Source organism: Biomphalaria glabrata, chromosome 3, assembly GCF_947242115.1.
Source record: "Biomphalaria glabrata chromosome 3, xgBioGlab47.1, whole genome shotgun sequence".
NCBI classification, from domain to species: Eukaryota; Metazoa; Mollusca; class Gastropoda; family Planorbidae; genus Biomphalaria; species Biomphalaria glabrata.
In genome coordinates this window covers 51,106,045-51,122,149 of record NC_074713.1, presented here as the reverse complement: position 1 = coordinate 51,122,149, position 16,105 = coordinate 51,106,045, and the positions used below count along the sequence as shown (strand labels likewise).

The following is a 16,105-nucleotide window of genomic DNA, read 5'->3' as shown; positions in this document are numbered from 1 at the left end:
ATGTTCTACGTCAAAATGAACTACGCACACCAAGAGTTGCGATAACATGGAAGCCAAGACGAGGAAAGCGCAAACAGGGACGTCCTCGTAGCCTATTACTTGGCGACACACCTTCATGGAGGACCTCAGAACAGTGAACACCAGGTGGGAGGAGGCTTCAGACATTGCCAATGACAGATCTTTATGGAGACAGCTTGCCGCCTAAGCTGGTCTTCAAAGCGTTTCCGTGGGGCACCTCTGTTACGTCGACCACCTTTTAGCTCACCGAAAAATGCTTTTGGCATAAGTTCTTCCTCCATACGGAATACGCGCCCTGCCCAGAGTAGCTGTCGGACTATGAGAAGTCTACGTATGACTGATAACTGTATGTAAAGGTGAACGTAGCGTTTCTCTTTCTTTATTTATCAATTCTTATATTCATTGACTGTTCCATTGACTGTTTGGGGAAAGGAGGCTATTGAGAATTATTCTGTTTATAGGCAGTCAATATGTCGAGTGGGGCAACCGCTCCAGCCCCGCGCCTATGGGGGGCCCCGCGATAAACAGACTCCTCTGTCACCGTCAGCCCATTGTACAAATATTCATGGCCCTGATATGACTCATGCCCACCTGCTAAGGCCGCCCTCTTATGTTCATTAGACTGTTAATCAATTACCCTACTCCTTAGTTATCTGCAGTTTTAAGTTTCACTCTGAGAGGCCAGTCGTTTGCAGCTTTTAAATTGTTTCTTTTGCCTCCCACTGATAAACTCTTCTTGATACTGATCCTAGTAGAAAGATCTTCACAAGTCTTTTCTGTTTTGTCGCATGACTTTTCCCGCTTTTTTATTTTTAAATTTTACAAACATCATTTCGAAAGAATACTCGGCATGTTTTTAATAGATAGTGATCGAGGAACTGAAAGGTCCAACTTAAAAACGGAAGTGCAAATAAAGCTAATAACAAAATGGGGTCGGCGATGTAGGGTTAGGACGGCCTTTAGATTTGGGTGCTGGGATTTAGACTAGATCTAGGTTTAGATTTGAAGTGTTAGGAACTGGGTCAATATATAGGTCAAAATAGAACACAGCTTTGTAAGCATTTGGAATTTAGGCTGACATTAGGGTAAAGTGTAAGTATGATAATTTAAATTGGTAAAAAAAATCTAGACCGCACCTAGACTTGGGTAGAGTCAGACTCAATAGACTAGTAGATCTATACGTGGACCTAGAAGTGTAGACTTTAGAGTAGACTATTCAAACACCTTATTAGAAAGATTTTATGAAGATGAATTTTATTTTCGCATTCTTGTGTTATAAGTCTGTAATGCTAACGCTGACGTGCTTTCGCTGAACGACACCCATTGGACAAAAGTCACAAAAGAGAGAAATAAACTCTCCAGACATATATTAATATTTTAAAACAAATTATAGGCCTGCATGACTGAATTCCTAAATTATGAATTACCGATTTGTCTGGGAAATATTCAATTATTATTATATGTTATCTAGTCTTATAAAATACAGACGTTACTTCAAAAAATAATATACTTACGTTCTACGCGTGTCCCTAGGTCAATCTAGGACTTAAATTCTGCCAAGTCATTGGTTTTCCTGGCTGGCTCAAGTTCCATGCTCTAATAGCACTAGGGAAGAAGGAGCATTTGTACAAAGTTGTCGTAGCATATAGAGCGAGGAATATGCCTGTATCTTTTTGTCTTTCTGAGTATTTTTTTAGGTTTTGTTTTTGTATTTGAAGATTATGGTTCAGTGTTTTATGTATAATTGCTACTTTACTTTTGAGTCTTCTGTCATGAAGGCTTTCTAAATTTAGTGATTTAACTAAAGGTGTTACTCTAGTCAAATGTGAATATTCGTTTGCTTTGAATCTCACTACTCTATTTTTGTGTCTGTTCCAGTGTCTTAATGTTTTCTTGATTTGAATGGTCCCAAACAGAGGATTTAGTTTTTTGTTTTTTTGTTTGTTTTGTTTTAGAAAAATACTACTTTGCGGTGGAGATAGTACCAGATGTTGCATACAATTGAATAGCGAAACATTAGAAGAAGTTGACTTAAACATGAGAGGAGATGGCGGGATCAATAAACAACAACTGTTTTCTTCGTTAGTGGTCTTTGTACTCCTATATATTTGTGAAAGTTGGACACTGAACGCTGAGGCTGAAAGAAGAGTCCAAGCCTTTGAAAGTAAATGCTAGAGAACAATGTTGGGTATCAGATACCAGGAAAAGAGTCAAATGAATTGGTACTATTACAAGTCAACACTCTGGCCGGCAAAAAAGGAGAAAATCCTCAATACTTCGAAGAAAGCTGGACTGGTTCTTCAAGGTACAGTGGAGTGAGCACGACTACTTCGAAGAAAGCTGGACTTGTTCTTCAAGGTACAGTGGAGTAAGCACGAAGAAAGAGTAGTCCAAAGAAAAGCTGGCTGGACAACATAAAAGAATGAACCGGCCTCTCTTTTGATATCCGGCTTAGAGCAGCTGCTGACTGGGAAAAAATAGAGGGATTTTTTTTTTACGCGAACTGTCACAGCAACTCTACCTCGAAAGTCTAGGGACAGATGATGATAGTGTTTTTACAGCCTTTGATTTACTGATGTTGCATCAAATTAATTTATAAGCATTGTCTTCTTAATTTGTGTGTTTTCCTTTTAAAGCAAGTATGTTAAACAAGGCGACCACTTTGCATGCGGCCCGCTTGGCCACATTAAAATCTGTCAAAATAATGTCAAATTATTACGGTGGAAAATAAGAGATGGTAAGCTACTTCAGGCATGTCAAACTTTATTAAGGTGTATTGGCCACATAAGAAAATTACTATGACCTGAGGGGCCGCACCAAAATAAAAAAAAAACAGTTGCAAAACAGCCTACTAGTTTTATGTAAATTAGAAACAATACAATAGAATACAAAGTTTAATGGAATACCTCTCCCTTAGTTAGCTAAATTTGTAGTACAATTCAATAATTAAAAATTACTATGATTTCGCATTATTTTGTTTGTCCTGATGCTTGACATCTTTTCTGGGATACAAGTTTATTAATGTCACGTTGAAGTTTGTTGGCCACTGACACTTTCATCACTGATGACAAATTTTGATCAGATAATCTCGAACGGTGAGGTGTTTTTGTAGCTTTGATTATGCTCACAGAGATAACAAGAATTCCGGCTTCAAATTTCCGCAATTCAACGTACCGTTTAGGGAAATAACTGTAAAATATTGGCCCAGCCCAATCTATATACTTCGCTTTCAACAAAGAATCTGACTTCTATAGGCCTACTATCAGCAGTTACCAGCAGCAGGAGCAAATGAAAATGGAAATACAGACAAGGAAAATTCAAGCATCTACTAACGATTCCATGTGTAGGGCATATTTACCAAATGTTGTAGCCGTATTTAATCGTTTTAGTTCCTGACACGTTGAGAAGTGAACAAGGCTTTTTCTTGATACTTGGTTTATCCACAGTCGTAACTTTGCTTGAAAGCACCTCACATCATTACACGCAGTTGTGACAATTTTGTCTTTATTTTGAAGTTTCAAATTCAAGTCTTGCAAGTGACCAGTGAGATCAACTACAAATACAAATCCTGAAACCGTCACTTTTAGGTCTCAAGTTTCTAATGTGGCCCATACACCTTAATGAGTTTGACATGCCTGTTTTAAAGTATAGAACTTACAGCCTTGTGCGCTGAACGTCGCGTGAGGACTTCAATTTAAATAAATCTAGGCATCTGGAGACGTCATCCCATTGGTCAGCTCCATTCACTTTCTTCAAATGAATGTCCTTAAGTGCCTAATTATAGCTATTTTTTTCCCGCCTATCAACTTTCGAGGTGCTATAGCTGAGTGGTAAAACATTTGGCTTCATAACCAGAGAGTCTTTGGTTCGAATCCAGGTGAAAACTGGTATTATGGCGTCCATGAATCCACCCAGCTGTAATGGGTACCTGACATTGGCGGTTGGTTGTTGTGCTGACCTCATGACACCCTCATTAACCGTGGGCCACAGAAACATATGACCTTTACATCATATGCCCTTTAGACCGCATGGTCTGAAAGGGGAACATCACCTTTCTGAATATAGAATTCCTTTTCCACCGAGTTTCGAACCCATGACATACGAACTACATCCTTTATTGCACGCCACGCTAAAATGTCAAATAAAAAAGTGTGATAATCTGTTACAGTAAAGCATGGAGTTGATGGGCATCACACGGGAGGCTACCTATCTCTGGACACATGAGAACAAAGGTCCTTGTGGAAGCACACTACCCAGGTAGGCCTATAGGTGACATACATTAGTTTTACCAAAACCTTTTCGCACTCGCTTGGTCGCAATCCCGCCAAAAGTCGTCATGTCTAGTGGAAAAGAGCTAAAGTGACTTCTTTTAACAAAGCTTAATTCACTGTCTGTCTGGTAAAAAATTTGGACACACCCAATCTCCGACTAAGTTGAAATTTTTGCACAATTACATGACAAAACAAGAATAACAAAAAATTAACCAATTAGCAATTAGTTTATTAAGTGTTGGTAATTAATTATTTTGTTTGGTATCTCGAACAAGAGAAAGAAATTGTGTTTGGCTGAGTTGCCCCCTTTAGAGTAAGTTGATATAAGCTTTGTAAAAAATGGGATTCGGTTCAATTTGATTTAAAGCTGTATCAGAAAATTATTAGTTGCAAAAAATGTTTTATTTCGTTGATTTCATTTTCTTTCCTCCTTTCTTTTAAGCCACCAAAAACAGTCCGCTAACACAAGGTTACCATGGCGACAGAGTAGATACGTCCCAGCGACAACCACCGTCTCCACATGCCCGATAACTTCTGAACCTTTACTTCCACTTAGCACTGCAGCTCTTCCCAACAGGGATGTGCCAGACGTGGCTCCAACTTCCTGCTATTCGCAAAGGCAGCTGGGAAACAACATCTTTTTCCCCTACAGGAAACAGATCGTTGCGAGTAAAATAATAACACTGCCAGAGCCACCCGATGACGCAGAACATATGCTATCCCAGCATGCAGGTTTGTATGTAGGCCAATATCCAGCCAGCCAGGATGTGTCTGTCCTATCCATCTCCAAGGCTGTGCCATCTTTACGTCGCGACCCTGAACTTCCGATGACCCCGAACGTAGGACGCAGCGTCCAGCTTGAAGAGTTTGTCCGAGCTTATGGGGCTTCGAATGGCTGCTATCCACCTCCCCCAAGCAACGCGGCCCACAAAACCCTAGATCATGGCCAACAACAGCAGGTGGAGCATACCAAACAGGCCTACTCTGGCAGCTCCTACAATTCCCCAACCTCGCACTTCTCCTCCGACATGCGGTTCATGAAGAACGCCATGAGGGCCCACCGAAGAGACAAGCAGCTTCAGATGAACAGAGGTGTGCCCATCGACGGGGACCGGGTCGTCAATGAAGGCGACACAGACTGGCACCGTGTGATGATGCTGGATGGCCGTTCCAGGCCTTGCCCAGACGACCCTGAACACGATCGCTCGCAGAGCTTCAGAATTCCAGACGGTATGGGTGGAGTCTGTTACATTTACCCTAATAAGCCAGCGTCGGATACACAAGAGGGTAAGCCAACATGTGGAGGCGGGAAGATGGCGCCGAGCGGACAGAAGGTAATTGATAGTGCACTCGAGGATACTATTAAGCAAATGAAGACCATCTCTTTAGCCAGGTAAGACGCCAGGCCCAATGACGGTGAAAACATTGCAAGGTCTAAATTCCCCCCCCCCCCATGCCCTTTTTCCGTTTAATATCTCCTCGAAATAATTCTAATTAATAAGTTAATTAAGTAATAATTAATTATGTAAAGGTGCTCTATACAAATATGCCTTACACAATCGTTGCACTTAAAATACAGATAACTGAGATAGTGTGGCCACCAACCGTAGTCAACAATCTATCCAAGTCTTAACCTGCATTGTAGTAATTATACTAGATACAGTTTTAGACTAAATTATGCTACCTGTAATGTTAGACTAAGACTTTTTGTGAAGTTTGTTGGGATTACCCTTTTCTCAAATAAAAACAACAAAAACATTCACATAAATAAAACATACATTGATATAGAGAAGTTTGTTGAGTGAATACATGTTTATATGTTCCCTAGTAAAGGAGTAGCCCTGATACAATCTAACAGAGTAGGAAAAAAAAACATTTTTTTGTATCGTTCGGTTCTAAGTCTTGATAGACAGAAGTCGCCCACTTTGCGCTGGCTTGACGTAGTTAAAATGGACCGGGTGGCTGTTGTCTTCTAAGATTTTTCCGACCTTGATGAAATATTTTAAATTTAAGAGCTTATTCAAATTTAGTAAAGTTATGCGTGTGTTTTTTTTTTTTTTTTGGCGATCTTTTATTAAGACTGTCTTAGTGGCGCAACAAATTAGATGACAGCATGTTACCTTTCCAAAATGTTATTGTACATGTCAGTAGATTTGGCAAAGCTGTAAAGTTTTTAGAGTAAAAATAGCTGCTTTGTGTTTTCAATGCCAGGATTTCAAGATAGCCTATTAGAAGTAGTGTGAGACTAAATTATGCTCGATGTAGCTTTAGTTAGACTAAATTATGCTCGATGTAGCTTTAGTGAGACTAAATTATGCTCGATGTAGCTTTAGTTAGACTAAATTATGCTCGATGTAGCTTTAGTTAGACTAAATTATGCTCGATGTAGCTTTAGTGAGACTAAATTATGTTCGATGTAGCTTTAGTTAGACTAAATTATGCTCGATGTAGCTTTAGTTGGGCTGAAAGAATTAACTCTTTGCATCTTTGTTTCTGAAGGGATGTTTTATACGAACGTCTCATCATTAGCGACGCAGCCATCCATGAGTTAAAACAGAAAATCTACAGCTTGCCTTCATGTGACAGGTCAATTGATTCTCCAGATCTTCTTAAGGTAGATCCTTTTTAGGCTAAAGGAAATTAAAAAATCCCAACAAAGTTGCATTTTTAAATATATTTTTTTTGTTACGTATTAGTAAATACTTCACAAACGTATGGAAATTTTTTTTTTTTTAAGAGAAAAGTCTATCACACAAAGAAGTGACTATCACTTCGAATAGGTCTACATTCATTGTTAATAATATAAGACTATTATTTAAGGAGTGCAATAAAAAAAAATGGGACACGCGATTCATTCTGTCGGAGGACATGTCCCGCTAACCTCATGCGGCGATCAGTCATAGCCTCAGAATAGATTACGTTGTGACCCGATGTCTGTCAGAAACTTCTAAAATTCGTCTTAGCCATATTTATCTTTCACTAATGGAAGCTCTCCACTATATGAAACGAGACCAATATAAAGAAGTCCTGAACACTGAACTGCAACGTCACAACCTGTGGGCAGTTTAGAACAAGAGCTCCCTGCGACGTCACAGGTCTGTACGACGTGGCAACAAGTTATAGGTCTAAACTGCCCACAGGCTGTAGCGTTGCAGGTCAGTCTTGCGGCTTTCTATTATGAATGGTCTCGGTTAGAACCTCTAAACACAAGTTACCTATCATTCTTTTTTTTAAATTTTGATAACAGATAAACGACCTTCAGAAGTATCATGATCACCTGCTGAATGAGATAAGACGGCACGATCGAGAGTTAAATAAATTATGGAAGCATCAATTCGAACTGGAAACCACGCTGACCAACCAACTTCTAGATGAGGTCAAGTCCGCTTCCATAGTCCCCAGTAATTAGTTCAGAAATTCTCGAATGTTGAATGTCGCCCACCCAAATATTTTATATTATCTAAAATAATTAGATCTATAGGGAACCAGCGTATTTTGTTCAATGTACTTCCTATATAAAAAAAAATATTTTCTATCTGGACGTATGTGTAGTCACAAGAGGTATAAATGATGCGAGGCCGACGTATTTATAGTAGAGTCAGCACAAAAAGTTTGTACTTCTTATGTTCATGAGTTCAGAAAGTAAACAGCAAACGTTGAAACCGCAATGCTCCTTGAAACAAAAATTTGGCGACGGAAACGACCAGATAATTTTATTTTCGTCTCTTGTATGTACATGTGTGTGTGTGTGTGTACGTGTGGTGTGCGTTTGTTTCTGTGGTTTTTTTTTTAACGCTTGTCTATGTTTTAAGATCGTCCCTCATTAAAAAAAAACGCAATATTTGAATTTATTTGATCCAGACCAAAGAGACTCAATATAAAGTGTAGGACCAAATAATTTTATTTTCGTCTCTTGTATGTACATGTGTGTGTGTGTGTGGTGTGCGTTGTTTCTGTGTTTTTTTTTAACGCATGTCTATGTCCAGACCAAAGAGACTCAATATAAAGTGTAGGTCTAATAATGTCCTTCGACCAATATTTTTTTGCTGTTAAAGAAAGCTTTATTTTTTCTTCCTTAAATATTTTCCTTACTTTTTTTTCGGACTAAATGCTATGTACACGTCTGAAACCAGGCTACACACACGTTCAATGGGATACACTCTAATATGCCACCTCTGAGAGATCTTCTGCTTATGTAAAAAAAAAATATGTTCAACCTGTTTAATCTGTTAGTTACTTAGAAACTAGTTCGTAATGAGACCAAATATTGTTTTTAAAGCCAAATAAAAGATTTAGCAAATGTCCAATGTACACAATGGATTGAATAGACGTGAATAAAATCGCATCAATGTCGACCCTAAGGTTTGTGGGATACATTATAAAAAAAAATGTATAACATCAAATGAAAAATAAATAAACACAAATTTGTACAAGATTTTTACTTGACTTTTTTTTTCTTGTTGGTTTTGATGACACGCTAAGGTACAACCTTGTTTTGTTTTTTTCCCTACGGCCCTTTTACATTTCTGACACAACACGCATTTCACGGGCCGCATTATCACACAAAACTGAACTTTGTTTAAATGATGTAGCCCCAACCCCCCTCCGGGGTCATAGTTTTGGCATCACTGGAAATCAGTGTGGATGATTTTATTTCTTAGTAACGATATCTTGTGCTAACTACAGACCATGAATTGATCTAGCTACGTAGACTGCTATCATAAAATCAAATGACTTCCAGACACACTTCCATGATAGTTAGCACTGAGCGGTGTGCTTGGCAAGCTCATTCTGGAGGGGGTTTAATTTGTTGTGACCATTAATTGTCTATAGAATTAAGGACAGAGTCGTTCTTACTCTCAGTTAAATGTTCATCCGTGTGGGGGAAAAAAGGTGTGTGTGTGAGTAGAGTGTGTCTCAGTGTGAAGACTAGTCGTCACCAGAATATTCTGTGTTATTCACGTGAATGAAATGGAAGACTTTGGTTTTTTAGAAGGGGGCAGAGGAAAAGGTATGCGCCCAAGTCCACTCGTTACAGAAGGCCTCAACACTGACCTGCAATGTCGCAACTTGTGGGCACCAAAAGCTCGTTGCCACGTCGTAAAGACCTGTGACGTGGCAACAAGCTATCGGTCTAAACTGCCCACAGGTTGCGACGTTGCTGGTCAATGTTGAGGCCTTCTGTAACGAATGGACTCGATACATCGCTACTTACTGTCACAGATGACGGGCTTCTTTTTAGCCTAGGCTAATTCTGTTTACAGTTTATGAGAAGTCAGTTTCCCATTAGCCTCAGAAATGAAGATTATTTCGCCCTAGCTATAAATTAATAGCCCACTGCTTTGTGTGTATGTATAAGGCTAAGGGAGTAGACCCTAACAGAAAATTGGGAGAAAGTTGTAAGACCACTGCTCTCTGGCAAACTCCTGCAGTCACCTGACCCCAAATTTGATGGTGTTTCATCCATTTGAATTTGGTCAGTATGGAAGAGAGGCGAGTGTTGACGTTTGGACAGCCCTGCACTTGTACATTTTTCCGCCCAGGCAGTAGGGAGGTCACTCCAGCTCAAAGCTTGACGGACAGCAGGGGATGGCAACAGAAAAATCTCCATCTTTAAATCATTTAGAGACAAGTCTGAAGCACATATAATCTCTAGCATCTCTAGGAGGCGATCTAATTTACTTCATTGTAAAAAACAACAATAGAACCCTAATGCTTATATGATAATTTACACAAGTGAATAGGAAACCACTAGAATTACCAGTCTCTCGAAAACAATAGACCCCAAATGTTTCAATGATAATATACAGAAGTGAAGTGTGTATCTCTTGAAAAAGGATAAAAGCCATTTCTGTATGATAGTTTTGTTTTTTTTTAGAATTTATTTCAGTTCAATTTGTGTTTGTACTCAGTAGATCAGTATGTTATAAAGTAAAGATTTCAGATTACTGATTACAACTAAAAGAATGTAGTGGGTGTCTATAAATAAAACAATAAACAAAATGCTTGTCTCATTTCAAGCTATGCCCTAAATGACCTACTTATAGAAAATGGATTATTGGCTTAAATTACTACAGTTATATTGTGTCATGATTTGTATCTAAATGAAATTTTTAATACAATATCACCCAAACACTATGAATGACATGATTAAAACACTGAATTTATTCAATGACTTTGTGGCAATAACTTAGTCCTTGACTTTGAATCTTTTTTTTTTTTTATTTATGCATCAATAAATATAAGTATCAGGATTAAACATTGTATCTACAGGTAATTAGATTTTCACGAGAATTCTGCCATGTTAGTGAAAGGAATGAATCCGCCATTTTTTTTACAGCATAAAATAAACGGATCACCTTATTTTCAATTTCACTTTAGATCTACTTCCTGTTTGGAAGTGACTGCTATTAGATCAGCACTAAATCAGCGAAACATTGTGCACAAAATTACTCCGGTGTTGAGGCACAAAATTGAAGGCTGCTTTAATAGTCAAGCTAAAAAAATATGCAGCTTCACCATGACCTGATTGAGACATTGAGTACAAGATGAATAGTCTTTCTACACTCTCTCCCGAGTGGTATGTATATCATACAAAATAAATATCAAAGTCTCCTTTCTTCACACAAAGCTGTGCTTCTTGAAGGATTCTCATTCTTGGACCCATGGGGATCCCAATTTTATCCAGTCTATCTTCAGTCATGTAGGGTAACTCAATCATTGTGATCTGTTCATTGTCAAAGTTCTTTAAGTATTTCTGGAGCGAAAATACAAAATATGTAATTAAATTCATAAAACATATACCAAATAAAAGATGATAAATTCAACCTATTTAAAGTAAAGACACGTATATACTCTCAACGCAAACACAATGACACGAAAAATTTACCTCATAACCTAATTTCTTTAAAAACAGCTCCAGTAATGGTGGCTCTTGACCAAAAAATCTAGGAAGATATAAATACAATGCAAGTATATCAGACTGAATGCAATCATCTAAATTTGTAAGATGTAGGAATAAAAGTAACAATTAAATTCCTATCAAGTTCGGGTTTTAGATTAACTATTAAGTCTAATTTTTTGGTATAACTAAGCCTGTTCTGTTTCAGTAAGTTCAATAATTGTGGAGGGCTCTTGTCTGCTTTTATTTTAGCTTACAAGAAAATGGGATCTTCAAACTTTGGCAGCAAATCCACTCAGGCATTTTGTTTGGGAATGATAGTTCGTGGCTAATATTCTGTGTCTCAAGACATTTGAGGTCAGAAGCTAAAGGGACATAAGCCAATTCGTCTGCTACACCTTGAATTGGCTGCGATTCTTCAATTCTGAAGGAACACCCAAAACATTTAAAAACAAAACAAAACAAAACAAAAACATCACATTATTCAGAAGTAGCAATAGAGAAATGCATAAAGACTGAAGCTATTATTGATCCAGGGCCTTTGGGGGGGGGGGGGGGCAATGAAGAAATTACTTGGTGCCGAATTAGTAAGTTTGATTTCCGGTTGTTTGTTTTTCTTACTTAATGAAAGGGAGGCAATAAATTAGGCTTTAAGAATTATTATATTTTTTACATTAAACATTAAATCATATTACATCAAAATGTCAGAAATTCGAACTGACCTTGTTAATTTGCCCACACGCCGTGGGTTGGCAAAGAAAGGCGACCAGTAGCGGTATTTGTCGTGCTCATGTGACCCCCGGTGATGTCTCATTCCAGAGTTACTTCCCTGCGTGGTTTGGCGTTCAAGTTTTAACTCAGTTATTTCCCTTTTGACGTTCTCGATCTCACGCGACATTGTCGTCTGGTTGCGTAGTTCTGAGGACAGATGCGCCACACTTCGGGCCAAGGTGATCACGTGAGACTCAAGCCTCTGGAAACGCTTGTTGATGGCTCTAGGTAAACAGGAAGTTGAAATAAGTCTCTAAATGTGCAAAGCTGATCAGACATTGAATAGTCGAATATCACGATCAAGTCAACAATGTCAAGGACGCTAGATTGAGATTTATTTTTGCCAACTAAATGAAAAAGAATGGACCTCATTCACCAATCGTAAACAAACAACATTTAGCCACGTGATTCTCTATCTCTTCCATACAAATTACGATCTAATTTTAATACACAAAGGCTATCACGTGACAGTTTTTTTTCGTTGGTTTATCAGTATTATCCTGTGACTAAATGTTGTTTGATTACGATTGGTGAATGAGGTCCATTGAGCTGTAGTTTTGACAATATCTCCTAGCTATTTGCCCATTTGTTTTTTTAAAATAAGTTTTAAGCCAGGATGAAAGTCGTATGTTTCCTCCATATTAAAATTATTCTCTAGGTCTGCTAGAAACGGAAGTGGCTACATTTTATTCTGCAGTGTTAAAGAGGTGCACAGAAATTCTTCCATGCAACACTTCCATTATTCTGTACACCTGATACACCAAAAGGCTGTCTATTCGCAGGTTTCCCGCCATTTATGAAAATCTCCCTTAAATAAAGACTATGGGTTAACAACAAAAAAATGACGCAATGTTCTGAGTTAAAAAAACAACAACAACAACCCTACAAAAATCAAAGTCATGTATGAAATGTTAATCGTCTGCTGACATGCCACTTTAATAGCAGAAGGATTATCAATAGCAGACGACATTATTATTACCCTAGGCCAGTTGTTGCCCCAAAATTTCTGTCTCGTAGACCTTTTGCCATGTTTTCCTGTTTTAAGTAGACCCCCCCCCCCCCCTGCTTAACTTATATTGCATTTTTGCAAATTCATCAACTTCCAATTTGACACGTTTTATTTTAAAACTGATTTCTAACTTAACGAGCAGAAGAGTGAGAAAGTAATTCAAAGGCTACATTTTAAGTTTTATCTATTTGTAAATAAAATTCAAATTTAAAACAATTAAAACAACACCCCAAAAAAACCCATTTCTTCTTCTATATCTCAAATAAGACCCACTCTCGCTTGTCACAGATCCTCAGATTCACCTTTTTACTTCCGTAGACCCCTTAGAAGTCTATGCTATATGCTGACCACTTAGGGAACCACTGCCCTAGACTCAACACAATGGCTAAATCACCAGGTTGCTCAATATTATTTTTGTCTTCTTCTGTGTTCTCATGGTTATGTTGGAGGGTTCAGTTAACAAACTAGGTCCAATATCAGAGATTAAACTGTGTACTAGTTTTCAGAGCAGGCGTCTTGTTCAGACCTCTGGAGAAAACTGTGTAGCATTCACTTTTGCAAGGACCAAAAAAAAAATAATCCAAACAAAAAATACATTTCTAACACAGCGTTTCACAAACTGTGTTCCGCGAGGCCTGAATAAGTGAACTACTGGAATAATTAACTAGTAGGCCACCACGTGAATTAACCTGTCTAAAAAAATGAAGCCAAATGTTCCGCTAAATACTCAGTATGTTCAAAGTGTTCCATTAAGGAAAAAGTTTGGGAACCACTGGTCTAACACATTTCTGTAGCCTACAACTTACTTGACATCTCTGCTTCCAATTTTCTGATTGGATGAGCGATTGTGTCTGCTGTGATGTGTCGGCTGCCTTAACGAGCTGGTATCGGAGCTGCCGATACTCCAGCGCCGCCTAGTGCGTGGTCCACGGGAGTTTGTTTCTTCTATCGTTCGCATGACACGTGAGTACATGTCTTCTAGCCTGGAAACTCAACATAGTCAATGACACGTTAAATTCTAGATCTAACATATTTGGTAAGTAGGCCTAAGCATATCTAAAAAAGCAAGTAACATAAAATAAGTATGTGAAATATCAATTCCTGTTCTATGAAGCTGATGTGGTCATACTTTCTTTTTCTATTCGTTTCTTGTAAAGTTTCAGAATTGCTAGAAATCATTTCAGTAGGCTTCGTTGATTTACACTCTTGATCTCGTCTAGTATTTTACATTCTTGTAACTTACACTTTCATCTACATTGTTATTGTTACAGTAATTACGCTGAGATGGTCAATGTAGTCAAACTAAATTTCCATTTGATTGGACCAATAAAAATTATCTTATCTTATCTTAAATAAGACGATGCTCACAATTGAAGTACGTCTATTAACCTATTCAAATCTTTGTTGAAAACAAAGAAACATTCGAGTCGAATGCGGGAATTCCCACTAAAGCCTTGTGACATTAGGTATCCAAATTAATATTTTTCATTGATAAAATGAATTCCGCCTAATTTAATTTAAGATGATTGAATAATTCTGAAACATTATAACGGGTCAAACCATGTGCTTAATTAGTTAGTGATGTTTCCCCCAAAGATATACATAAACTTTTAAATTTCTAGGAAAATTGTTAGCGCCGTTTAGGAAATACAAGAAGAGATTCCATCCAACACCTAGACGTATAGTAGGTATTATAACAGAATAAAATGCAATAACTCAAATGTTTAATTGTAAGATCTATGCAAAAGCCTCTCCACCAGAAACATTTAGTAACATTGAAATTATTTGGTTTGAAAGTGTCGAAACGCTAAGCACTACACATATCACAAAAGGATATTCCCTAAAGTACTATTAGATGTAATAGAGTTAAGGCACCTGTTGAGTTGAGCTTTGACCGAGCTTCCCGTTTTGTATGACCTTAATGTCCCCATCTCTGACTGGTCAGATGGCTCTACGGTCAGTACTGTGTTTTCTATATCAAAGGAGATGCTGCTCTCGTTGCCGGACTCTCGGACATCCTCAAGACTTCGGCTTCTGGCTGAAACGTAAAGCGAGAGAATGGACATCAAGGACGGGGAGGGGGGGGGAAGACGTAAGAATGTGGGGAAATACCCCCCCCCCCCCAAAACAAACTTGTAAAACTAAGAAACAGCAGGTTAATTTGTTTGAACAATCAGCGGCGAATTTCCACTGCCAGAACTTATGTGCTTCTTGCTAGGCACCCAGCCCTTGAAGAGAACTGATGAAATAATAGCATTTTTTTAATTACATAAAACACTATGCGTCAGCATAACATGAATCAATAGAGAAGTCATCACCAGATGGAGAAGACATCACTAGATAGAGAAGACATCACTAGATAGAGAAGACATCAACAGATAGAGAAGTCATCACTAGATAGAGAAGACATCACTAGATAGAGAAGACATCACTAGATAGAGAAGACATCACTAGATAGAGAAGACATCACTAGATAGAGAAGACATCACTAGATAGAGAAGACATCACTAGATAGAGAAGACATCACTAGATAGAGAAGACATCACTAGATAGAGAAGACATCACTAGATAGAGAAGACATCACTAGATAGAGATGAAATCACCAGGTCAAAGTAAAACCCCAAAGTAGCAAAATAGAAATGCCATACATTTGATTTTGACCGCTTTCTAAATTTAGTGATTTTACTAAAGGGGTTACTCTAGTCAAATGTGAATATTCGTTTGTTATGACTCACACTGCTCTATTTGTGTGTGTGTTCCAGTTTCTTAATGTTTTCTTGAGTTGAGGGGTCCCAAACAGAGGATGCCTTTTCTATTATTGGCCTAACCAAGGTTAAATAACATTTTAATTTTATGTTCTTAGTTGATTTAGAGAAATTTCTTTTAATAAACCCTAATGCTTTTGAAATATTACCCCCCCCCCAATTAAAAACTCCTACTCCATCTCAAATGGAGATAAATGATAACTTGAAATTACACGAACTGTTTTTTTTTTTTTTTAAACTAAGGGACAATCTACCAAAACTAGAGACATTGTATTGAATTTATACTGATAGCAGGTGATCTCCACCAAGAATGTTACACACTCAGACTCACCCACATGTTAGAATCTAGTTTAGTACACACTTATTTACA

At 38.0% G+C, this 16,105-nt stretch overlaps 2 protein-coding genes across 3 annotated transcripts in view; one reads left to right on the top strand and one right to left on the bottom strand.

Moving 5' to 3' along the window:
* The first annotated feature begins 926 nt into the window (after positions 1–926).
* On the top strand, positions 927–8,724 carry LOC106060379 (uncharacterized). The gene is made up of 5 exons (XM_013218219.2): positions 927–1,110; positions 4,187–4,275; positions 4,732–5,682; positions 6,789–6,903; positions 7,537–8,724. Exons 2-5 carry the CDS (start codon positions 4,193–4,195, stop codon positions 7,696–7,698), a joined length of 1,311 nt encoding a protein of 436 aa, XP_013073673.1. The 5' UTR covers positions 927–1,110; positions 4,187–4,192; the 3' UTR covers positions 7,699–8,724.
* Positions 8,725–10,431: 1,707 nt separating this feature from the next.
* LOC106060380 (uncharacterized) overlaps positions 10,432–16,105 on the bottom strand; it is a 32,923-nt gene continuing 27,249 nt past the window's right edge. For both annotated transcript variants that reach the window (XM_056022533.1, XM_013218221.2), the window contains 5 exons: positions 14,846–15,008; positions 13,777–13,953; positions 11,913–12,185; positions 11,179–11,236; positions 10,432–11,046 (listed from right to left, as the gene is read on the bottom strand). In XM_056022533.1, the coding sequence (XP_055878508.1) occupies positions 10,879–11,046; positions 11,179–11,236; positions 11,913–12,185; positions 13,777–13,953; positions 14,846–15,008 (839 nt within the window). In that variant the 3' untranslated portion in view covers positions 10,432–10,878. The remainder of the gene's footprint in view (positions 11,047–11,178; positions 11,237–11,912; positions 12,186–13,776; positions 13,954–14,845; positions 15,009–16,105) is intronic.